The sequence below is a fragment of the Larus michahellis genome, chromosome 8, assembly GCF_964199755.1.
Source record: "Larus michahellis chromosome 8, bLarMic1.1, whole genome shotgun sequence".
Taxonomy (NCBI): domain Eukaryota; kingdom Metazoa; phylum Chordata; class Aves; order Charadriiformes; family Laridae; genus Larus; species Larus michahellis.
Window position 1 is genome coordinate 9,909,319 of NC_133903.1, and position 25,576 is coordinate 9,934,894.

The window sequence follows — 25,576 nt, forward strand, 5'->3', positions numbered from 1 at the left end:
ACTAACCTGTCTTTTACAAGAGGAGTTCTGTTGACATCAGTTGGAACGGAACAGAATTCTGAATAATGAATTTAGGTTTTCTAGGTCTTTGCAGGTCTTTAACTAAGTAGGGAAACCAGGTAATTGAAGGTTCACTTTTTGTTTTATTTCTGAAGTGTGATGCTGTGATGTGCGTTATTCAGAATATTTTGCTGGGAGAATTTACCAAGCTGCAGAGTAGGTGATGGGTCAGGATATCAAATGGATATGAGTAAAATTAAATAGCATGCAGTCCTTGGCTCTTTTTAATGGAGTTTAATTTAGGTATGTTTTTAATTTTCCAGGTTCTGTACAGAGTAATGAGATGTGTGACTGCAGCAAACCAAGTATTCTTTTCTGAAGCCGTACTTACAGCTGCCAATGAGTGTGTTGGTGTTTTACTTGGCAGCCTGGATCCAAGTATGACCATACACTGTGACATGGTCATCACCTATGGATTAGATCAAATGGAAAACTGTCAGACTTGTGGCACTGATTATATCATTTCAGTCCTGAATCTGTTGACACTGGTTTGTACATATTTTTTTATTACTGCGATTTTCCCATTGGGAAATATTATTTTCTAAGCAACCTTGCTTTTTTTGTGTGTGTATTAGATAAATATTTGAAACTCTTCTTTTCCTGGTCACAAGCAAGAAATTCCTCTTCTAAATGCTTGTGTTCTTTTCTGTAAAGCGTATGCTGCTAGCTTGCTTATGCATTTGCCTTGTCGATGAAGTGGTGTTTAGTTTTAGCCTGGGTGTTCCATGTTTTGTTTTTGTCTTTTTTTTTTTTTTTTAACTTTTTCTCCCTGTCTGGCTTGACTGTCAGACAGTGCCATTCTCTGGCCTCTGCAGTTGATAACATCACCTGATGAATTTCAGAATCTTAGTGCTTAATATGCTCTAATTATCTACTTATGCCATGACCTGGGAAAGCAGACTTCTTCAAAACTTATCTCTTTATGTGTAGGCCACAAACTCTTAAACACATCAGTCGTGCACCGTTCTCTCTCAGCTGTGCTGTTAAAGCCTGAAAATAACTCATTCTCTGAATGTGAATTTGGGAAATTCACAAATACAAAATAACTTGCATTGCTGGGAAGCTGTTTTTCCTAAATATAGTGTATACAAGCTAGAAAAACAGTATTTTAATTAATCTTTAATAATCTGTTCTAATAAAAAATTAAGTCAGGTAGTTAAAGGTATTCATCATTTTGGTTTTTATCCTCAGATTGTTGAACAAATAAATACAAAACTACCATCGTCATTTGTAGAGAAATTATTTATACCAGAGTCTAAACTACTTGTTCTTCGTTATCATAAGGAGAAAGAGGTAAGAGCAGATGATTTCTACAGGTGTATTACAACAACCTTCATGCATTTCTTAGAATATATTTATTAAGCTGTAAAGCTTTGTTCACCTTAAATATATTTTTTTATCTAACTATATGAAACTTCTGAAAAGGCAGATGTAGCTAGATCTTGGTTTTGGCATCTAGGTTTGATAAGGAATTGGTGAGTTGGCCATCATGCCAGATAGAGAAGTCCTTAGTTGATGTGACTTTTGTACTCAGCATGTTACGTGGATAATCCAGAAAGTAATACATTCTGTAAGTAGTACTTACAGAAAACTGAAGATAGGCATGTGCATCAGACTAGGCTGTTCATAGATAAAGAAGCAGAACTTTAAATTCTGTGTTGGTGATTAACATAGCTTATGATCTCATGCTAATCAGTTATTACTGTAATTATTTTATATTCTCAAGGTCATTGCAGCAGCCCTTGCTGTATACCAAGCCGTATTGAGCCTGAAGAACATTCCTGTTTTGGAGACTGCATACAGGTTGATTCTGGGAGAAATGACCTGTGCTCTAAATAGTCTTCTCTATAGTTTACATCTTCCTGAGGCCTGTTCTGAAATCCAGCATGACTCTTTCAAGAAGCGTATATTAAATGTGGATAATGCAAAGTTTGTTGTTATATTTGACCTCACTGCTTTAAGTACTATTGGAAATGCTAAAAACTCATTAATTGGGGTGAGTAAAACTCTACAGATAAAGTTTGTGCAATAGGTGTAAAAGCACTCTTTTACATAAAATACACCACAATGTATTTCCCCGGTAGTGCACCTTTATAATTAAAACGATAGTATTTTTTCTCAACTTACGTTCTAGAAAAACTTCCAGTATTAAAACTTAAGGAAACAGAATGGGTGGATTGTATGTCTAGTTGCTGCAAAATGAAAAGCAGTTTCTAGGGAAGAGCACCCTATCAGGGTTATTAATTGATTGATTCTAACATTGTCATAATCATTATTTTTGAAAATCAAGACTGATAAAAGCAGGTTTAGTGTGTCCTCTTTTAGTATATCAGCCATGTGAAAACTCTTGTTCCAGATCTTTCCAGTTAAAAACATAAACTGCTTTTAACGGGTTGTTTAAAAAGGGGAAAGAAAATAGTTATAATTAAGGTCAGGAAATTAACAGAGTTAAATTATTTCCCTTGGGAAGAAGCAAAACAATAATTAGTGGTATGGAAACTACACTTAAAAATAGATCCTATGTATTATGTTTCTTTGCTTATCTTGCAATTGTTTTATAGATGTGGGCCCTTTCACCGACTGTGTTTGCACTACTGAGTAAAAACCTGATGATTGTTCATGGTGACATAGCGGTTCATTTTCCTGCTGTCCAGTATGCAGTACTCTACACCTTATATTCACACTGTTCCAGGTACGAAGATTACTAATTCAGCAGGATTTTAAGAGCACTAGGATGGACTGATCTGAATAGAATAGTGTTGGAGGGATGAATTTAAATGGGCTGTTACAATTAAGCTTTTGCCCGAACTTCCCTAATCAGTTTTTACTTTCATTAATTGCAGGGAGTCTGTATCTCAGCCAAGAAAGCATATCCTGGCTTAAAATTTGGCATTTTATTCAAAGGCATATTAGAAGTCTTGTGTTTGAATAGAGATAACTGAGGGAGAACTCTACTGAAAGTAAATAAGGAAAGTTTATTTACTATTTAGCTTACTGTGAGATCTAGGAGAGGTAATGAAATGTAAACAACAGATTTAAACACATTATTACTACAAAGTATTGTCAAACTAAGGGAATATACTAGTTTAACTGCTACTTTGTATGTGTCTTGGTTTTTGTGATTTTTTCACTAAGTGTTTGATACTAGCCACAGTTGAAACCAGGTTACTGGGCTGCGTGGACTGATGTAAAATTGTAGTTTTGGTCTTTTAGGGCAGGGATCAAAGTACTTGGGATTTGATACAAAGTGGTTACTGTGTGGGTGTACGTTAACTTTTGCTGCTGGGCTTTTCGGTTGGGTTTGGTTTGGGGTTTTTGTTGTTGTTTTTCTCCCCTCCTGTATACTTTAAGGAAGTATCCCTAATCTTGGGGTGGTTTTATATTTTATGTTTTTCCTTGCCTTTTCAGGCATGACCATTTCATATCCAGTAGCCTCAGTTCTTCCTCTCCCTCTTTGTTTGACGGAGCGGTTATAAGTACTGTAACCACAGCAACAAAAAAACATTTCTCAATCATACTAAATCTTTTGGGGCTACTGCTTAAGAAGGATAACCTTACTCAAGATACCAGGTAACTAGCATTTTCTTCTTAATCAGGAGGGTAGTTTTTTCCAGTAGAATGGCTTAATTCAGAAACAAGGATAATTTTCATCGGTAAAACTTGGGGTAAATCAGTTGAGTATTTGTTTTTTATGAGAATTAATAATGAAATACCTGTGGAAAAAAGCAGCTCATTTTTATGCATGAAAACTAGAAACATCGAAATAATCATAAAATCTATACAGTAAAAGCAGAGCTATCAAACTTTACTGAAAAAGCAGTTTTTGCTCATGGAACGTACCCTTTTACTATAGGTACACTCTTGTATTACCAAAATGCTGTGAAAGCTAGGGATATTTTTAATGTTAGAAAACCTTTTGTTTCAAAAATACGAGTTAAGGTATGATACTAATTTGTAACATGAAGTAGTTTGTTATATTAAAAGATAATCTTTCTGTAACTGTATAGAGTGACTAATACTTTTGGTTTTTAAGGAAACTACTTACGACATGGGCTTTGGAAGTGGCTATTTTGATGAAAAAATCGGAAACATACGCACCGTTATTTTCACTCCCATCTTTTCATAAGTTTTGTAAAGGACTTTTAGCAAACAGTAAGATACCGCATATTTTTACTTATTAACTCTCTTTAGCATGGCATAATGAACTACATAAGGGACCTTGTCATATACCATTGATAGCTGTAAGTGTACTTGTTGTTTCATTTATTTTTAGGGATGTTTCCATTTTGTATTGTGCAAAAACTTACACTTCCTTCTATAATTTTTCTTAAGCTAGCTATTACTTATGCAAATAATGTTTTTCAAAAATAATATTTGTGATTGTGAAATTGATCTACCAAAAACGTGAGTGATGTGCCAAATCTTGTAAGAATGCATTTTATTTTATCAAAAGTAGTGGAATAATTCCATAATGTGACGTATTGTTTTGGATTTCAAAATAAGCTGGAAATAGAAATATGGGAACAGATGCTTTCATAGCATAATACTAGCAAGAGCAGTAACTCCCCAAGGCCAGAAACTAGCTAACTAACTTTACCATAGTTCATTCTTATTGAAATATATGGTGTATAATGCCAACGTATAGAGACCATAGAAGGATTAATCCGTCAGCCATCAGAAAAGGCCTGCAAGTAACACGTAATGCAAGTGACTTCCTTACTAAGTGTTTACTTGTTATAGTAAAAACCAGTCAGCTAAATCAGGTATTGCTTAAAGCCTCTGTCTCCTTCTATGAGCTATACTGTTCTGCCACAACCAGAATAATATGTAATTTGTGTAATTCCAGCAAGAATAACTTTTCTTTTTACTCCTTAATTCAGCACTTCTGGAAGATGTGAATATTTGTCTTCAAGCATGTAGTAGCCTCCATGCCCTGTCTTCCTCCCTCCCAGATGACCTTTTACAAAGGTACTTGCACAAAATTCTCTATATTTTGAATTATGGAGTTAGTGGAAATGTTATGACCTTTTTTCCTTTTTGGTCATGCAGGTGCGTTGACGTGTGTCGTGTTCAACTAGTACATAGCGGTGCACGTGTAAGACAAACTTTTGGAAAACTTTTGAAGTCAATTCCTCTAGATGTGGTGTTGAGGTAAGTTGTTCAGATTAGCTGAGAGAGAACTTTAATATAGAGAAAATTCAAAGAAATTTATCTGAAAAAATAATGAATATCTGAAAAATAATGCCATCCAAATGTCACTGTATTTTCTTAATTTAAAATCAAAAAGCATGACAGTGTCTTGCTGTATCTTCTACTGTTACAGGCTTAAGAACAGTGGGTAGTACACGAAGTAGTTAACAAATTTGATAAACTGTGCAGCATTTCTGGCAGCCAAAATGAATATTTGCAAGGTCCATGTTATCCAGAGCTTCAGCAATATTATGTCCGGCAATTTGTCTCAAACACCTGAACACTTAAAGCACTTTTTCTTAATAGCAAACAGTGTACTTAGTTCCAATCACTGCGCATATATATATATATATATACATACACACACACATATATAACTTTTTTGCACAACATTTTTTGATTTATTCAAGTACATTATAGCATGGGTTGGATTTTTGTTTTGTGTTTTGTTTTTTTTTTTTCCCCTCCCCTCTTCCTGCAGTAACCGTACCCACACAGAAATACAAGAAATTTCTTTGGCTATAAGAAGTCATATGAGCAAAGCTCCAAGTAATACATTCCACCCGCAGGATTTCTCTGATGTCATTAGCTTTATTTTGTATGGAAACTCTCACCGAACTGGGTAAGAACTTCCTTTAAAACTGAAATTCATGGATATTGAATTAATAGTGACCAATTCCATACCATATCTAGTTTAAAATTTGTAATTATCTTTATAAATTACATCGCTTTACCTTCAGTCTGTCTTTTAACCCTTCTTTGGGGCATTTAATAAATATCTTCAAATACACACCTATTTGCATACGTACAAATCTCCTATAAGAGATTTGTTTGAGAGTAATAGGTAGCTGAAGTGCGTGCAGTATAAACTTGTTATCACATGAACTTATATTAACGTACTGATGTTTTTTTTCAGGAAGGATAATTGGTTAGAAAGATTGTTCTATAGCTGTCAAAGACTAGACAAGAGAGATCAACCAGCCATCCCTCGTAATTTGTTGAAGACTGATGCAGTCCTTTGGCAATGGGCTGTTTGGGAAGCAGCTCAGTTCACTGTTCTTTCGAAGTTGAGAACTCCTCTGGGTAGAGCCCAAGATACATTTCAAACAATTGAAGGTAATGTAAAGAATTTAATTTATTTTAATGAAATTTTTTTTGTAATAAGAGATTGTGCAGCTTCATGTCCAAGGCAAGAAACACAATGGCTTTATTTTTCAGTGATTATAGACTTTTAGTCTGTTTTGGTCTGACACATCAAGAAGCGCAACGGCAGACCACTTGCATAATTACTATTAGTTTCTGAGTGATTTTACTTCAGCATTGCTATCCCTTGACATATTTAAATAAAATATTATCTGGTAATGTTCTTTTCCTTTGTTTTGGTAAAATGTGTAGGTATTATTAGAAGTCTCGCAGCCCATACATTAAACCCTGACCAAGATGTTAGCCAGTGGACTACTGCAGACAATGACGAAGGACACAGTAGCAACCAGCTTAGGCTTGTTCTCCTTCTACAATATCTGGAGAACTTGGAAAAGTTGATGTACAATGCTTATGAAGGATGTGCCAATGCCCTCACCTCTCCACCCAAGGTTTGTCTGTCTTACAGTGCTGATCTTACCTGAAAGAGTCTATTGAATGAACAGTGTTTTCAGGGTTGTTCAGGTCTTAACTGTGGAACTTCAGAAGAACTTCTCAAACAAAGTTTGAGACTCTTAATTCATCTGGCTTTGACTTTGGCTTATTCCTAGAGAACATGTGAAAACAGGATTTATTTCTGCAGTACCAGCTTGTATAGTGCTGCAAATCAAGCAAGTCTGTAGTACCTCTAATTTGTAGCAGTCATGTATTTGTAGATTGTCAGCAGTCCTGTTATAAAGTAACACAATTATTTGGGGCTTTAAACTGCTTCTTGAGGAATATAATAATTATTTATAATCAACGTACCCTTTTGTGTAGTTCTAACTGCAAAACGTTCTTCAGTGTTGAAGTAAGCTGTTTAATTACTATACTTTGACATGACAATAATATATAATTTAGAGTCAGTTCATTTCAAGATTTTTAGCTTGCCAGTAGCATGCTATGCATGATTTCAGACTGTCTGTTTTAAGAAAATTCAAGATGCAGAATTTTACCTGTTTCTTCATCTCTAAATTGAAAACTCAACTGGAGAAAATAAACTTGTCCTGACTTTGATTGTTATAAATATTAAGTACTTAATATAACTATTTTGATTCATAGAGAAGAACGGTGTTGTATAACTTATCTTTTCTGTCTTTAAAGGTTATCAGGACATTCTTCTATACTAATCGTCAGACATGCCAAGATTGGCTAACACGGATTAGACTTTCCATCATGAGAGTTGGATTGCTGGCTGGCCAGCCTGCGGTGACAGTCAGGCATGGTTTTGATTTACTCACAGAAATGAAAACTAATAATAGTATCTCTCAGGTACTCTCTTCTCAGACTCTGTAGACTACTGCAAAAATATTCACGTGGTATTCTAAAAGACCTAAGCTAAGGCAGTCAGTGGTCTGTAAAAGACTGTGTTATTTAAAGCTACATTTTAAACTTATAGTTCTGTATTGACAGACTTTTGTGGTTAAGTGATACAGTAGGTTAGAGATTAGGATGTACTGTATACATGTGGTCAGATACTATATGTAAATGAATGCTGTAGCGGAAGGTTCTGCATAAACATTATGAAACTTGTCTTGTATTAGTGTGAGACCTCCCCGAGCTTGTGGTAGTGTAGTGTCTTTGCTTACCTGTGAGTACCAGTGGGAGGGGGATGTATCGTGGGGGTATCCTTCCTCTATAAGTAACTAGCAGGTAGGTGCGGGGATGGGATGAATAGATATAAAGCGGTTAAGCCTTTTTAAAAAGGTTGAATACTTTTTTCAGTACCTGACCTGATTTGCTTAAATATTTTACCAAAGGAGGTTTGATAGATATTTATTGCTTCCTGCGTATGAATTCTTATATAGGTGTAGGCCATCACCTTGCAATGGTCAGGCTGTGAATTCAGAGCATATGCTCTACCCTTAGCTGCCCTGCTTTTCCAAAAGCAGTGTTATGAATGGATATGCAGAGCCCTGACTTGTAGATGCATGCGATGAAATACTGCTTTACCCTTTCTAAGTGTTTAACCATGTATATAGCTCTTATTTTGTATGAGATTTGTTAAATAAAGCTTTTGGTTTGATTTTAGGGAAATGATTTGGAAGTGACAATTATGATGCTGGTAGAAGCACTGTGTGAGCTTCACTGTCCTGAAGCTATTCAGGGTATCGCTGTCTGGTCTTCTGCTGTACTTGGAAAGAGTCTTGCCTGGATCAATTCTGTAGCTCAACAAGCAGAAGGGCGGTAAGCTTTCTTGGGTAGCTGGATGTTACGAACTTGGACATTTTTTTCCTTCGTATGCATAGTTCTGCTTCCGAATTCTTTAAATTGTGGTGTGAATCAAGGCTACTGATCTAATTTCCATGTCAATTGAAGTCATTGTGTCTTTTAGAGATACCTAATGCATGCAACATTTTTAGATATATATTTTGAACCTTTAGTTTTAACTAAATTACCAAGACTTAAATATAACTGGTGCTCCTAAGCTGTTTTTTTTAGTTTTTTGTACACTGCGATACTAATTTCATATTGTATTTAATTTTCCATTGCAAAATATTACTAATTTAAATATTTTCTAATGAAGTTTCTGACCAATGGCATGATCTGATTATCTGCCACAGTTTGCCAAGAAAGGGAATCCGAGAGAGATGCCTTGCAGTTTTAGTTCAGCTTTGAAAAAGTGACTTCTGTGTCTATTGAAGTAGAAACTTTGGCTGCAGATACAAATAAGTGGGTCAATGTTCCAGATAGGGTGTGCCTTCATTTTGGTGTTTTCGTCTCCTTAAAGGAATGTATCCTTTATTCTGTATGAAATGAAAAAGGGACACCTTTCAGTATTTACCTGAAGTGTAAAAAAAAAACCCAAACAAAACAAAAAAAACCATGGGGGTTTATATTTATAACTATCATTTCCCTATTTTCATAAGATTATTTAAAATAATTTGCAGCTTTGTAATACCTGAGACGTTTCTCAGGAATGTCAAGTTTAAGGTGTGAATTGTTGCCCTGGAACCAGTTTTACAATCCTCTGTTAAATGATATATATTTAATCACTATTCAGCTTTACTCATTCAGGTAAGAAGTGAGACAGTCTTATATAAAACTCATTCATCTCCTTCAATCTGTATTTGGTTTGAAGTTAGCATTAGAACCTGAATGGAAAAGCTTTTATACTATGCTATAACCTGGAAATTCAGCCAGTAAACTTGTATTCTATGTTAACTCCTTTCTTTTGCTGAAGGTGACACATGGACTCTTTGAGTATTGTGGCAAAGAAATGTTTAAAATATAGTCTATTTACAGAACCAGTTTTTTCTCTTTTGGTAAAATGCTGACTAAGATATTAAACCATTTAAGGTTTGAAAAAGCAACTGCGGAATACCAGGAGCACCTGTGTTCCATGACAGGAGTGGATTGCTGCATAACAGGCTTTGACAAAACTGTTCTGAAGTTGGCCAATTCAAACAGTCTGAATAATGCCAGCCCAAAGCATTCCTTGAATGGTCAGTATTTATTGGTTTCTTTTTAAGAGAAATACAGTTTTGTAACTGTATGTACAAAAAACATTAGAACACTCAATGCTAGAGCCGTGGTAATGGTAGTGTCTCATTCTTAAATCTGAAAACCTATTTGTCTGCAGTTAAACTGAACCACTTCATGCCATTGAAATCGATATTATGTGTAGATATGAGGGTTTGCGGTAGTGAGGTCTAGCTGAACGAGACGAAAAATAATAAGTAAATTATTCTGTAATTTACTAATGTAATTCTAAATTATTTATTAGATCATCATAACTTAGCTTAGTATTTATGACATAATTGTACCATAAATGCACTAGTTACTCTGAGTTTAACTACTGAGACTTTGTTTCAGTATTCTGTTTCATCTTTGAAAAGGGCCCTTCTTTGTTTCTAGTTTAGTTCTTCTGGTTCCTTGGTGTTTCTTTACAGATATGGACTTAACTTTTCCAACACCTCCTTTGAAAAGGTTCTTCTTAAAAAAAAAAAAATAAAAAATTGGAAGAATAATACTTGTGTAATGTGTAACTACTGGATTTTTTTTTTAATTAAGTAGTTTTGTTGACAAAAGACATAGAAATTACATTTGAGTAATAGAATTTATACGTAAACGCATATCAGCATAAATATATATTTAAGTATATATACTATATTTTCATTTTGCAGGAGAAACTAGAAAAACTGTTCTGACTAAGCCAAGTGACTCTTCACCTGAAGTTATAAACTACTTGGGTAACAAAGCATGTGAATGTTACATTTCCATTGCTGACTGGTCTGCTGTTCAGGAGTGGCAAAATATGGTCCATGACTTGAAGAAAAGCAATAGTAATACCTCAATCAATTTGAAAGCAGACTTTAACTACATAAAGTAAGGATTTAATTAATTTATTCAACAGTACCTTAGAGTTCAGTATCTTAGAACTGAAATATTGAAGTTTTTATGGATTTTAGAAACTGGATGTCATTGAAATAGGGGTGTGATAAGAAGGAAGTTGTGTTCTTGGAAGGGGGAAATCTTGGCCATGATATTTACTAGCCATACAGATAAGTAAAGAGGTAATGTCATTCTAAATAGTTACTCTGGCTTTCTGGCTGCTGAGATTTCTTAGTATTCAAGAAAAACATCTTTTCACTGAAAGTAAAAGATAGCAAATTTATTCTACTGGCAGAAGGTGCATCCTTTTGTACAACTCAAGTAATAGTAAAGAATAAAATGCCTGTCAGTGGTACAGTTTTTTAAAAAATATTTTAATTCATTGATGTAATGTAAAAAGTATATTAAGGAGGTGGTCTTGGATGCTTAATTTTTTTGTTTGTTTTTTGAAATGGAATTTAGAATTGTAGTTTGTGCATTTATTTCCTAACCCTTGATATTTGTCTGGTTCATGAAAAAAATCTTTGTGACATTGAAATAGTCCTTCAAGGTTTAAGGGTCCTTTCTGTTTCATTTGACTACTTGATGACTTTCCATCCTTGTACTATTGTGGTAAACATTGTAAAAATCCTTTTGGCTGAAATTTCTTGACTTCAAGATAAAGGCATAGAAGGAAGCTTTGAAATAAACCCTTGCAGGTCTGCTAAGGTGACTACTTCTGTCAGAGAAAGGGTCCCTCCTTTTTCTTACCGCATAACTCAGCGTTGTGCAGTTAATCCATTAGGGTAGTGAGGGCTGTCACGGGTGTGAAAATGTATCATTGCTCAATGTTCATGTCTTTGTAAACTAAACCCACTGTACTTCTGATAAACATCATAAGTGCTTGATGTACTACTGCAGAGGTTTGGCCGTTTGGGCTGGTTTGAGTTAGTTTTTCATCCAAGTAATTACTGGAAGTAAGATACTGTATCATCAGAAACATCCTGCAAAAAGCTGCTGAGGATGCACAGCACTTTAACTTGACAGGCTGAGAAGGGACTCTGTGTAGTAATAAGATTGAAATAGTTCAGCAGAAAGGGGAGTTTTCACATTCTGAATATTTTTTTTCTCTTTTCTAATACAGATACTTAGATAATTCCTTCTTCAGTGGATAGTAACAAGAATATTGAACCTTTGAGTCTTCTGTATTTAGCCATCAAGCCTCTTAACCTTTCAGTGTCTTGTTTTGTGTAGTTCTGTGAAAATCTTTAATGTCCAAATTATTTCCTAATGTAGAACAATGGTGGGAAAAAAGTTAATTACACAGATTTATATTGCATAACGGCCTGAAGCAGCAAATTTATGATCTGCACAATAGTCCAGTATTTCTGGAATTTTGGTTTCAAGTAAACTGCGGAGTTGAAACCACAGCATCATGACGTTCTGCCCCAAAACTTACTTTCCTGTGTACAGAGGGGAGAAAAAAGTTTTGGTGTTTTCTTTGTTTATTTTTAAACTCTTCCAAAGTCAGCCTTTTCCTTCCTGATTATGGTAGAAGAGTATTATATGTAGTGTGATGATAATATGAAAAGCTTCATAGCTGGAGAGGTGTTTTTTCCTTTCACTTTGATATTGAATTTATCCATTTGGTGCAGTTCTATTGCCTTTTATTGACCTATGTGGAAATAGGGATTTTTTGCTTAGAATTAATCATAAGTGCTCTGTAACATTTTAAGTTAGACTTGAGTCTTTCTTTTTTACTGTGTAAGATATTTAGCAACTGGAATGCAGTGAGAAATATGGAAAATAAAACTATAAACATTGAATTGCAGATCTTTGAGCAGCTTTGAGTCTGGACAACTTACTGAATGCACTGAACAACTAGAATTATTACCAGGAGAAAATATCAACCTACTTGCAGGGGGATCCAAAGAAAAAATAGGTATAAATGCATAAGTTAACATATTACTTCAAATACAAAAGTAAATACCTCTTCATGTGTCTGCCTCTCTAAATGACAGACTGAAACTTATGAATGCAGTTTGCTGTGTTCAGTGGACTGACCATAACCTTTATGACTCAAGATTCAAAACGATTGGCAGTGGTCATTCTAAATGTTGATACAAGTGTTTTTTCTGGAGTTAATGTGTGTGTTTATAAGTAATCTATCATCAATTTCTGATATGAATACATACACATTTTTATATTTGTATATATTTTTATATATATATAAAAAAGGCTTTTTTCCAAACTTCCTTGCTCTCAAAAATGCATTCTCACATGGTTACACTTGATAAAATTTGGCAGTTCTAGTTGGTTTCAATTGTTTAATCTCCATGTAGACATGAAGAAGCTCCTTCCTAATATGCTAAGTCCTGATCCAAGAGAACTTCAAAAAGCAGTTGAAGTGCAGCTTTTGAGAAGTTCGGTGTGTCTGGCAACAGCTGTAAGCCACATAGACCAGGAGCAAAAATGGCAGTCAATATCTGAGTAAGTTGAAATGTGCTTTGAATGAATGTAATATACTGTGAAAAGCTGTTCTAGTTTGTTAAACATAACTTTGTGAAAAGCATACTCTGCTTTGTACTTTAGCACCTGTGGTAGTTTGCTACCAGTTTCAGCTGTTGTGAGTTATAAGCTTACTGAGAAAAAATAATATGAAGTTTAATTTGGAGATTATGTAGCTCTTTGAGCTGATAAAGTACTGCTTCTTGTCAGTTTAATAATGAAGTATCATACTATAACTTGCATGTGATATTGCAAGATTTTCTTATCTCTTTGAAGATGCTGAATTTGCTTTTTCTTCAATAATTTTGATATTACTGTTTACTCTTAAAGTCTAACAAAAATGAGTGATCTGATTCTTTTATTTCAGAAATCTTATTAAATACTTAAAGCAAACATCACGAATAGCTATTGGACCTTTAAGACTTTCCACACTCACTGTGTCTCAGTCTTTACCAGTGTTGAGCACTCTTCAGTTGTATTGTTCTTCTGCTTTGGAAAACACTGTATCCAACAGGCTGACATCAGAGGTATGTCTGTGTTTAAAACCTAAATTGGACTAATGTTTTTCCTCCATGTCATGTCATGAAGTATTGACTACGGAACATACATTAATTGTTTTGACTGTTGTTAATTCTACTGTAAAAAGACCTCATTTAGTTTTCTAACATGCCTTGACCCATGTTTTTTTAAATTTACATCTCAGTTGGACTTCTTTCTGTAGTTATAAATATACTATCTCTTTCAACTACTTACAGCATTTTTAAAATTTCATTGGTAGTTGCTTTTTAGAGAAGCATTGATATATGTCTACATTGTAATACTTAGTCCTACAACACCCACGTGTAATGTGGTGCTTTAACTTTAAAATATTTATCAAAACTCAGTCTATTTAACCCAGTTAAAAACTCAATGTCAAACTTCAACCAGCATGAATGATCTAGTTCTAATTTCTAATAACATTATTCAGAAAAGAATTCTGCTTGATTTTGAGCTATTCCTAGTGTTATCTTCTCAAAATCAGCATGTCTTTCTGGAGTTGCACAAAATATATTTGTGTTTTATTAGTTAACGATAAAGAGTAGCTGCTGTACAAGTAAGAATATTTACTCTGCACTAAAATGGTCTTTGGTTTTGGTAAAGGAAAATACATTTTAGTGATGATGTCTCTGATGACAACTATGCAACTTCTGTGCCTCTTTCAGGACTGTCTCATACCTCTCTTCAATGATGCTTTGAGGTCATGCAAACAGCATGATGTAAGGCCATGGATGCATGCGCTGAGATACACAGTGTACCAGAATCAATTGATGGAAAAACTTAAAGGTATAATAAGCTTTCATTTTAGTATTACGAAAAGTAAATGCAGAATATGAATTTAAATCTTCTACTGAAAGCAGTGGCTGTGTCTTTTTCTTTAATTTAGATGCATTACTTCTTAAAAGCTAAGTTTTGGTTATTTAGGTGTCTTGCTCTTCAACTAGGCGTCTCAATTATTACTGTAATCTAGACAGTGTCAAAAAGAAAAAAAAATTATTCTGAAATGCAGTTCTATACTCAGTCTTCTAATCACACTTGACTTGCTAATCTCTTCATACTTTTAACTACTTTAGTTCCTGAACACAGCCATTTAAATGTGCGGTATGAGAGTGGGAGAAAAAGTAGTTCTGCTAGGGGATAAGTAGATTCCTTAGTTACGAAGAATGCTTGTAGTGAAAAAATTACTCTTTTGCCCAGCAGATAATCTATGGATATATTTCAGATATATATTTCAGATGGGATGTATAAATATTCTAGGCAGAAATGAAGTCATCTAAATTTCTGAAGGAATTTCTGTTAGGAAATAGGAAAGAGCTGAGCAATTTTTTACTGATGGCCATGTACAGAATACATTGGGTAGAAATTAGCTGCATACCCCAGATGCAATTATTGTTTGTTTAATAATTTTGTTTAGAATGTTCTGCTTTCTTCTTCAGAACCAACAGTCCCAATTAAAAGCCATCTAATGGAGCTGGGCTTAACAGCAGCGAAATTTGCACGGAAGCGAGGAAATATTGCCCTAGCTACACGACTGCTTGCCCAGTGCAGCGAGGTTCAGCTAGGAAAAACTACCACTGCACAAGACTTAGTCCAGCACTTTAAAAAATTGTCTGCACCTGGTCAGATAGATGAAAAATGGGGTCCTGAACTTGATATTGAGAAAACAAAATTGTTATACACAGCAGGTGAGTATTTGCTAATTATGTTGTAGATACTTGGGCATCTTTTCTTTATAACCAGGCTAATTCCCCTGACCTTAAAGAAATCGTAATAGGACAGTATCATTAGGAATTTATTTCATCCTATTAACTGTTGTCTCAGTCTGAAAGTGTTTTCACAAGTCTTTTCTTCCATGTCATTTTTAACTTCAAAAGATGATTTTCTTTGTAAAAAATATATATTGTTACAAGCTGTATCTGAATATGTTGCATTTCAGAAATGTTTTGAATAAGGTTAACACACTACTGAGGACATGCTTTTCGTGATATGCAGGTCAGTCAACGCATGCCATGGAAATGCTGAGTTCTTGTGCCATATCCTTTTGCAAATCTGCCAAGGCTGAATATGCAGTTGCTAAATCTATTCTCACTCTGGCTAAATGGATTCAAGCAGAATGGAAAGAGATTTCAGGACAGTTGAAACAAGTGTATAGAGCTCGACAGCAGCAGAATCACACTGGTCTATCTACCTTGTCTAAAAACATATATACTTTGATTGATCTCCCAGCTGTTAATACACTGGAAGAAGAATATCCTAGGATTGAAAGTGAATCTACAGGTAGAGTTGTGTTTCTTACTCATTTTTTGTTAAATTAGTTACTGATGATCCCACTGAGGGATAGCACCGATTATATTGATAAAGTCTTAAGTGCTCCATCACTCTTGTATTTATTTTACTATTACAAATGTAGACAGTGTGCATTTGTGCGATAGGCTACTCTACACGATTGAAAACCCAAACACCTTAATATGATATTTTGCATTTCTTTCACATTTTTCTCATCTTTTGCTGTTATTTTGTGGGTTGAGGAAATTACAAGTAGGTTTTACATCATAACACGTGCTGCTCTATTTCTCCCATCACAGTAAATATTGGAGTTGGAGAACCTGATTTCATCTTGGGACAGCTGTATCACTTGTCTTCGGTACAGGCACCTGAAGTAGCCAAGTCTTGGGCAGCCCTGGCTAGTTGGGCTTATAGATGGGGCCGGAAAGTAGTTGATAATGCCAGGTAAATTCATCCTAACGTTTCAATTTATATGGCACAACTAGTTTTCTTTCTTAAGATAAACCCTAGCTTTGCATTTGTGATTATTCTTCTCTGGGGTCAGAAGTTGCGTGTGAGCAGAAAATTGTGAATGTTCTCTCAACTTCTTGCGCTCTCTAAAAAGAAGTGAGTTTAATTCTGAGTTAAAGGGGTGAAGATTTCTTCCTTTGGGAAGTTTTATATATACAATGTTAATGGGTTCAGTAACTCTACAAATATGAATATATTGGGGATCAATAATTCATTAAATGTTACAGTCAGGGAGAAGGTGTTCGTCTGCTGCCCCGGGAAAAATCTGAGGTTCAGAACTTGCTTCCAGACAACATTGCAGAGGAAGATAAAGAGAAAATCTATGGGATTCTTGGGCAGGCAGTGTGTCGTCCAGCTGGGATTCAAGTAAGTATAAATATGCTTGCTTTAAAAAAACGTTGAAGTTCAGCATGAAACTTTTCCTCTACTTCTGATTCATACTAACTCTTGTAAATCTTTTGAAGTTGACTTGGGTAATGCAAGAGTTCTCTAAGCAACCATGTGTTAGCGAAGTGGTGACATGCCTGTTCTGTGGCCTATAGGAATATGAGCAAGTAATGCAATTTCATGAGTTGCCTAGACAAAAACTGGATTAGGAACCAATTCTGCTTGTAGAAATAGTTGGAGGACTTAATCTAATCTATTGTCTCTTAATTTGCATTTAGGATGAGGATATGACTCTACAAATCACTGAAAATGAAGACAATGAAGAAGATGATATGGTGGATGTTATATGGCGTCAATTACTAACAAGTTGTCCTTGGCTTTCGGATCTTGATGAAAATGCAACAGAAGGGTTAATTAAAGTCTGGAGGAAAGTTGTGGACAGAATCTTCAGTCTCTATAAACTCTCCTGCAGTGCATATTTTACTTTCCTCAAACTCAATGCTGGTCAGGTTAGTGTTTGTACTGATGCGGAAATCCAGTTACAAACTTTTCTAAATGATGATATGAACTACATACTTAGCTTAGAGGAGTATTTCTTTCTTTCCAAGGTTCCACTTGATGAAGATGATCCCAGGCTGCACTTAAGAAATACTTCTGAGCAAAGCACTGATGATGTTATTGTGATGGCAACCCTAAGACTGCTACGCTTGCTTGTGAAACATGCTGGAGAACTTAGACAGTATCTAGAGCATGGGCTAGAAACTACACCTACTGCCCCTTGGAGAGGTAAGTACAAGTTATCTAGTTGTTAAAATTAATTTTGACACATTTTTTCTAAATGCAAGCAGAAAGGTATTCATTGCACTTCCATCATGCTTAAATAAAAATTTTTATGAAAGGAGAGCCTGTTTTTAACAAATAATTTCATTAAAGGCATTCAAGTCTCCACCATGCATTTTGATCTTAGAATAGAGAAGTAGCACAGATTCTGACCCCCCCTTCCTCCCCCGCCCAAAGATATTGAAGGGAGATGTAGTTTTTGAAGTACTACGTTGCATTACTACCTTAAAATAATGAGGTGGGATTTTTTCCTAGCTGCAGTTCGAAATACAGTTCAGAGAAAGATGTCTCAGAAGTAGTTGTTCGTCACTACTGGTTCTGGTTGTTTAGGGACTTTCCCACAAAAGGTTATTGAGTGAAAGTGCGGAGGGCAGCAGAAGAGGAGGCCAGCTATTGCAAAACTTCTTTTGAAACATCAAGTTATGCTAACTTCAAGAACTATTAACATGACTCTCCTTATTTTTTACAAATGAAATAACAGAGATACAATGTGCAAAACTCAATTCCTAGTGCTTGACTAAAGGATTTATATATTGCATCAGATGCTATCTGTATGTGAGTAGTAGAAGAAAATAAGCTATTGCCTGTATAGTGAAAGACAGTTATTTAAAACAAGAAGTTTTTATTGGGAAACTAGACATTTATGTTCTCCTAATGCAAAACCAGCCTGCTTTTAAAAATAAAACAAAATTCTGCTTTATTTGAAGTATGTGGAAATGAATTGGCACATTTTCTTTTCCTCTTTATTGAAGGTATTATTCCTCAGCTTTTCTCCCGCCTGAATCACCCAGAAGTGTATGTTCGTCAGAGTATTTGCAACTTACTGTGTCGAGTGGCTCAAGATTCTCCTCATCTCATACTATATCCTGCAATAGTGGGTACCATTTCACTCAGCAGTGAATCCCAGACTTCAGGTATGGAGGGAAAAATAAATGTTCAAATACACTTTAGCTAATATATTTTATATACCGGATAAAAGTTGTTGATTTTCTTATTTTTTATCAGTAACTCTGATACTGCTTCTTAACAACATTTTTATTATGGGACCTCATTGATACCTTTCATTTGATTTACCAGTTTGGCAAATAAGTTAGTTTTTTCCATTTTATCATCACATACTTGGTCAGTACTTAATGTAATATGGGGACCTGATGCTAAGTGTAGTATTGAGTGATGTATTTTTCAAGGCCAGAACAGTGTAAATAATATTTTAACATCTGCTTTTAATTTAGGAAACAAGCTGCCTTCTGCCATCCCTACTTTGCTAGGTAATATCCAAGGAGAAGAACTGTTGGGTGGTGAATGTGATGGAGGGAGTCCCTCAACTTCTCAAGAAAGTAGTAAAGATGACACAAAAGTTGGATTAAATGAAGATCAAGCAATGATGCAAGATTGTTACAGCAAAATTGTGGAGAAGCTCTCTGCTGCAAATCCAACAATGGTATTGCAGGTAAATAATCCAAATATATGTTACTTGTGCTCTTCCTTGAACCACAAAACACATAATTTGTATATCTTGTGGGTAGGCCTAATGAAAGTTTGGTGCACCTTTGCAGTTAGGCTGTCATCTTTTTTTCAAGTTGTTCAAGAATAAGTCTTCATACTAGTACTCTTAAACGTAAGTGAATCTTAATTTATTTTATACAGGTTCAGATGTTAGTGGCTGAGCTGCGCAGAGTTACAGTTCTTTGGGATGAACTTTGGTTGGGAGTTTTACTGCAACAGCACATGTATGTCCTCAGAAGGATTCAACAGCTGGAAGATGAAGTCAAGAGGGTCCAAAACAACAACACTTTACGGAAGTATGTCTTTCCTGAATAATTCAAGTGAGAATTGTAACAAATGTTTGTTCTTGGGGAATCATACAGTCAAACTGATCAACAGTGTTGTTGCTCCTGAATTCGTACTATCCTAGCTGCTTGTTTGTAAGCCAGTGACCTTATGTCAAGAACATTGTGACACTACAGCTAATACTCTAAGTAAATGAGAAACAACGACAGTCTGCCTGTGAATCCATGTTGGTGTTTCCTCAGCAGTGATGCGTTAGAACCCAATGCATATGAAGTTGTGGATTATGAGATCATATATTTTTTCATTCCGAGATCTTTCTTACAAGTCAGATGAAATGAGGACAAGCATGTTGAAGGGTGTAATCTATTTGGAGTTTACTGTAAACACAGAATTTTTTGAGTAAACAGAACGTCTCTATCTGCTCTTGGTTTTCAGTGTTCACAAGCCTTTTTTGCTCTCACCTGGGTTCTGTTGTGAATGGATTTGTGGAAGATGAAAGCCATTCACTGGCTAAACTTAACAGCACCTTTTGAATTCTAAAGTCAGGGCTTACATGGAATGGGAGAACGTGGTGATCTAGATAGCACTCTTCCCCTTCTTTATAGTGTGTTGTACCCTTAGGAAGTAGTATTTAGGAACTCTTTTATTAAACAAAACAGTTGCTTAGGGCGATTTGAGCTCTCTGAGTGTCTCCTCAGGGTTTCCAGTGGTGAAGAGCCCAGTTCAAATGTTTCAAATTTAAAAAAAGTATGATTCGGAGGAACATGCATTCAGTGTGGAATGAAATACTCTTAATGCAGTCATCTTTGAAGACCTCATTTTAGAGATGTAAACATTTTTGTGAATTCTTAGAAACTTTGTGAATTTGCACTCTTATTTTAATGCTCTGCTTATGAAGTAACTTTGTTTTATGGAGTTAAGAGGAAATTCATTTTTTTTAATAGAGAGGAGAAGATAGCAATCATGCGTGAAAAGCATACAGCTCTAATGAAGCCCATTGTATTTGCTTTGGAACACGTACGGAGCATCACTGCAGCTCCTGCAGAAACTCCTCATGAGAAATGGTTTCAGGATAACTATGGAGATGCAATTGAAAATGCGCTAGAGAAACTTAAGAATCCTTTGAATCCTGCTAAACCTGGAAGCAGCTGGCTCCCATTTAAAGAGGTATTATATGCACAGACTAAGAGTACAATGTAGAGACTCTTGCTGCACCATGTGCTTGACCCTATCCGTAGTATTCTCTTGCCGTATCAAAATTGTGGCCTGAAACTTTGTGTTCTCTGCGATCACCACAGGCATGCTAGGCACTAAAGCGAAGTAACTGTTGACTCTGTAACAAGTCTTACTGACTGTCTGCATTATTGCATTTCTACCCAATGAAATTTTTTTTTTTCAAATCTTGTATCTTCTGCTGTCTGAGATCCTGTCAGTTTTGGGGGCTTTAAATTTTTTAAACACTGTCTTTCTGAAACTCTATGCCGTTTGAGTTTAGTGGATTTGAATTCTAACAAGTTGATACTCTGGTTATCTAAGCGTAGTCCTCAGGCTGTGCAGTAGCCTTCAGATGATCAACCATTCCAATATTCACTTGTTTTTCAATTATGTGATCTTGTCTTATTAGTTTTTTATGGGTATAAGGAGAAACAAAATATGTATTCACTTGGCTATCCAGAGCCAACCTGTTAGTCTTTAAAAAAAGTCCTAATAGACAGAACGTAGGTGTTACGCACAAATAGACTTTTTTTGTAGTTCCCCTTTTGCTTTGCAGAACAAGTAAGCATGCAGATGCATAAACAGGAGGTTGCTGAACGCTGCTGCTTTTGACCACAGCTCAAATATTTATAAATGCAGGAACAAACCTCCTGAGGAGTTTGATTTGTTGTGACTTTGGTGCTTATCACCAGGTGGGGTGTATTTCCTCTATAAAGGGTGCTTTTTAGATTATTTTTTTTATCTTCATCCTAAGCTATAAGTGGATTAGTAGGGTGGCAAGGATGAAAGGTAGTTTAAGAAAAATCTCCATCCTTTGTGGAAGATGACTACCATTAAGTCTGTTTTGGTGTTTGGTGTTGGTTTTTGGTGTTTTTAATGCTAGCTGTTAATGTCAACCTCAACGTAAACCAAAAAATTTCTTTGGAATAGGTTATGCTAAGTTTGCAGCAAAGAGCACAGAAGCGGGCTAGTTACCTTTTACGGCTTGAAGAAATCAGTCCTTGGTTGGCTGCCATGATGAACACTGAAATAGCACTTCCTGGAGAAGTATCTACCAGAGACACAGTCACAATTCATAGTGTGGGCAGCACCATCACAATTCTGCCGACCAAAACCAAACCTAAAAAGCTGCTTTTCCTGGGTTCAGATGGGAAGAACTATCCCTACCTGTTCAAAGGTAAGAAATTGAGGTTTTCTTGAACAAGTTACTGTCTCCTCTTATAAATCAGACTATACGGAAGTCGGGAAGACGCATCATTGCAACTTTTGCTCTCTCTGCCTGTATGATATGGAGAAAGTGCTGTTTGGAACATCTGTTCCCTCTCCTCCCCACCTCACTGTATATTTTTTGAGGATTTTTGCATTGCGAAGCTGTAAGTCAGGGGTATTTCAGATCCCTTCTGTATAAGGGTTGCATGAGAAACAGTGCTCTGCTTGCATACTGAAAGGATTATCTGGATGCACTTTTCCAGAAGCTTAAGGTAGCACCCAGAAGAGAACTTTTGAGACTTCATGCCTTCCCTGAGAGGGAAGGACCTATTCATTATGTTAGTGACTGTTGTGTGTACTGCTCACAGACACCTGTCATAAACTGGTGCTTCTAGTAGGTAAATGCTATGTAAACATTTAGGTATAGTCTGAACACCTCATCCTTAATCTGCATAATCTATAAAGCTATTCATAGTCTGAAATGAAGTAGGATTTCAAAAAACGCTGAGTTTTGGGCTTTAAGAGAATAATTTTTTTTCATCTAGAAACTAAATTTTAAACAAAATAACTGTATTGCAGGTTTGGAAGACTTGCATCTAGATGAAAGAATCATGCAGTTCTTATCAATTGTGAACACGATGTTTGCTACCATTAACCGTCAAGAGACGCCGCGGTTCCACGCGAGGCACTACTCTGTGACACCTCTGGGAACAAGGTCAGGCTTGATCCAGTGGGTGGATGGAGCTACACCTTTGTTTGGTCTTTACAAGCGGTGGCAACAGCGAGAAGCTGCTTTACAAGCACAAAAGGTAACAACTATGTTTTATGCCAGCTAGCACAATTCAGAAGGGAAACATTTATTTTGATTTGCTTTTCCATTCTAAATAACGTAGGCTTTAAAGGATTGTGTTTTGTTCATAATCATGCAGAATGGTTCTGTGTATTCATATCTCTTGGAATTTCACCAGATGTTAATGAAATTGCATATATGTATTTATATTTATTACAGTATGTAACATAAATATACTGTTCTGGTATGATAATTAAAGAATTGTTTTTAACAAATAGAGTTAACCTTGCTTAAAATTATTTTAGTTCTGCATCTCCTTCTCATTTCATTTTAAATACAGTTTTGTTTTGTGTTTTTTTTTTTAAATTGGTGTTGATAAGAGTAAAGTTAGGCTAAAGCAATGTGTTTTCAGTTTCTTCAGGTTTTCGTAATTACTGAGTTTTACAGCTCAGAATTCTTTCAAAAGTCATCCTCAGTAGAGAAGTTGACTTCATATTATTCTCACCAAAACTGAATTTGGGATACTTTTCTGTGGTAACGAGAGCTGCAATATTTAAACAAGCATTTTTACCTTTTCTAGGCTCAGGATTCTTACCAGACTCCTCAGAATCCTGGAATAGTGCCTAGACCCAGTGAACTTTACTACAGTAAAATTGGACCCGCTTTAAAAGCGGTCGGGCTTAGTCTTGATGTGTCACGTCGTGACTGGCCCTTGAATGTCATGAGGGCAGTTCTAGAAGAACTGATGGAAGCAACTCCCCCGAATCTCCTAGCTAAGGAGCTCTGGTCATCATGTACTACACCAGATGAATGGTGGAGAGTTACACAGGTGAGTTACAACAAATATATTTTCCCTTTGAAAGATTGTGTATTTTAATGGGATGAGGGGCAACAAATGCCTGGGGTGTGTTCAAGCAATGCTACTCCTGAGTTAGGTGAGCTAGGACTGCTGAAGTTTCACGTAACAGGAAATGTTAATATTTGGCAGGAAATGATGCGGTTGTACCACCTGGAATAAAAAAAATGGGTATACACCTGATAACTACATTATTAAACTAGAATTATCAGCCTAAAACATGAAAACTCTTGTAAGATATCATCAGACAACAAATAGAATACAGCTTGGAATAAGATGGTTTTGATTTGTCTTACGCTTAAAATAATGTTTTAAGATGGTAGTCAGTCCAATGTGTTGGCAGAGGATTCCCACAAATAATTTTTTCCTGAAACTCTCTTTAAAGTCGTATGCAAGATCCACTGCAGTTATGTCCATGGTTGGCTACATCATTGGTCTTGGAGACAGACATCTGGATAATGTTCTTATAGATATGACTACAGGAGAAGTTGTCCACATAGATTATAATGTTTGCTTTGAAAAAGGTAATTTAAAAAATGCTATATGTTATTCAAATAAAAGTTTTCCCTTCTTGACAATTAAAAGAAACAACTTAAATTTTTATCTTAAAGGGAAAAGCCTTAGGGTACCAGAAAAGGTTCCGTTCCGGATGACGCACAATATTGAAACGGCACTTGGAGTGACAGGAGTAGAAGGGGTTTTCAGGCTTTCTTGTGAACAGGTAAGTTAGGAACTTGCAAAAAAACTGAGGGCTATCACTTACCAAATATTCTCTTAGAACTTCTATGCATTCCGCTGTTGATTTATAAAGCCTTCATCTTTTCTGGTGTGATTTTAATTGGACTTATTTTAACTACATCCTATAGCAGATCCTTAAGAAATGTGAAAAAGTCAGATAAATGCATATGCAGGTAGTGGTACAGCTATGATTTGGGGGGGAGGAGGACTTGTAGCTGCAGATGTAAAATGTTATATTTTCCGTGAAGCGTTTTTTGTGAAGTTTTGCTTATCCTCTTTCTTCGGGACTTGTCCTTTATAAACATGACAGGCGCGTTTTTAAAACAAAAAGTGCTCTGAGCAAAGGAGAGGTTTCTTCCTCAGGTGGCTGCTGTTAGTTTATGGAGTTTGTGTGGAAGGCTAGAATGCACTCTTCTGTTTTAGTGATGTTACTACAGGCTAGCTGCATTTGTACCTACTGTGGTGGTCTTCCTGTGTTTGTGCCGGTTAGGCGTAAGTTACATATGTCTGTACCTACGCAAATACAGTATTTTGCATTTAAAATTCCACTATTCTGCAAGGACAATGCAAGATCAGAATGAGTCTGTTTAAAATACGGTGCAGGTCCTTCATATTATGCGGCGTGGGAGAGAGACTTTGCTTACGTTGCTTGAAGCTTTTGTTTATGATCCTCTGGTGGACTGGACAGCAGGAGGCGAAGCAGGATTTGCTGGTGCTGTCTATGGTGGTGGTGGGCAGCAGGCTGAGAACAAGCAAAGCAAAAGAGAAATGGAAAGAGATATAACGCGTAGTCTCTTTTCTTCAAGAGTGGCTGAGATAAAGGTGAGCTTATTACAATAATTTTCTGTTTTAAAACCATAGTAGGCCCTGTGTTTTCACTTCACTTATTTGCTTTTTGCTGGTGGTGGAAGAAGTGGTCATTTATTAAAAATAGTTCAAAAATTTTACTGAGCTAAATTGAGTTTGTATTGAGGGAAGTGCTCATATGGAACTTGCAAGTGTTTAATTTGCACTTTCTGTGTGTTTAGTTCTAAAACGTGTTATAATGTTTTGCCTGAATCTGGGCTAGAGGAATAAAAATAGAGGTGCAGAAAGCAGTCTAAATAAAGACTGTTAACGCTTTAGCACTTGTAGCCCTGGAGGCAGTCCTAGATGAACATCAATGA

The 25,576-nt window shown here is 35.8% G+C and overlaps 1 protein-coding gene across 2 annotated transcripts in view; it reads left to right on the forward strand.

Annotated features, from left to right (window-relative positions):
- SMG1 (SMG1 nonsense mediated mRNA decay associated PI3K related kinase) overlaps nt 1–25,576 on the forward strand; it is a 67,143-nt gene that overhangs the window by 27,189 nt on the left and 14,378 nt on the right. For both annotated transcript variants that reach the window (XM_074598728.1, XM_074598729.1), the window contains 35 exons: nt 324–548; nt 1,252–1,353; nt 1,787–2,056; nt 2,622–2,752; nt 3,469–3,630; nt 4,094–4,212; nt 4,941–5,028; nt 5,110–5,211; nt 5,732–5,872; nt 6,167–6,366; nt 6,646–6,842; nt 7,534–7,701; nt 8,462–8,616; nt 9,730–9,875; nt 10,557–10,758; nt 12,576–12,685; nt 13,086–13,233; nt 13,619–13,778; nt 14,454–14,574; nt 15,225–15,473; nt 15,781–16,065; nt 16,374–16,518; nt 16,812–16,950; nt 17,250–17,480; nt 17,580–17,757; nt 18,564–18,725; nt 19,044–19,261; nt 19,459–19,613; nt 20,547–20,769; nt 21,748–21,994; nt 22,606–22,835; nt 23,397–23,645; nt 24,058–24,196; nt 24,284–24,393; nt 25,014–25,232. In XM_074598728.1, coding sequence (XP_074454829.1) covers nt 324–548; nt 1,252–1,353; nt 1,787–2,056; nt 2,622–2,752; nt 3,469–3,630; nt 4,094–4,212; nt 4,941–5,028; nt 5,110–5,211; nt 5,732–5,872; nt 6,167–6,366; nt 6,646–6,842; nt 7,534–7,701; nt 8,462–8,616; nt 9,730–9,875; nt 10,557–10,758; nt 12,576–12,685; nt 13,086–13,233; nt 13,619–13,778; nt 14,454–14,574; nt 15,225–15,473; nt 15,781–16,065; nt 16,374–16,518; nt 16,812–16,950; nt 17,250–17,480; nt 17,580–17,757; nt 18,564–18,725; nt 19,044–19,261; nt 19,459–19,613; nt 20,547–20,769; nt 21,748–21,994; nt 22,606–22,835; nt 23,397–23,645; nt 24,058–24,196; nt 24,284–24,393; nt 25,014–25,232 — 6,126 coding nt within the window. The remainder of the gene's footprint in view (nt 1–323; nt 549–1,251; nt 1,354–1,786; nt 2,057–2,621; nt 2,753–3,468; nt 3,631–4,093; nt 4,213–4,940; nt 5,029–5,109; nt 5,212–5,731; nt 5,873–6,166; nt 6,367–6,645; nt 6,843–7,533; nt 7,702–8,461; nt 8,617–9,729; nt 9,876–10,556; nt 10,759–12,575; nt 12,686–13,085; nt 13,234–13,618; nt 13,779–14,453; nt 14,575–15,224; nt 15,474–15,780; nt 16,066–16,373; nt 16,519–16,811; nt 16,951–17,249; nt 17,481–17,579; nt 17,758–18,563; nt 18,726–19,043; nt 19,262–19,458; nt 19,614–20,546; nt 20,770–21,747; nt 21,995–22,605; nt 22,836–23,396; nt 23,646–24,057; nt 24,197–24,283; nt 24,394–25,013; nt 25,233–25,576) is intronic.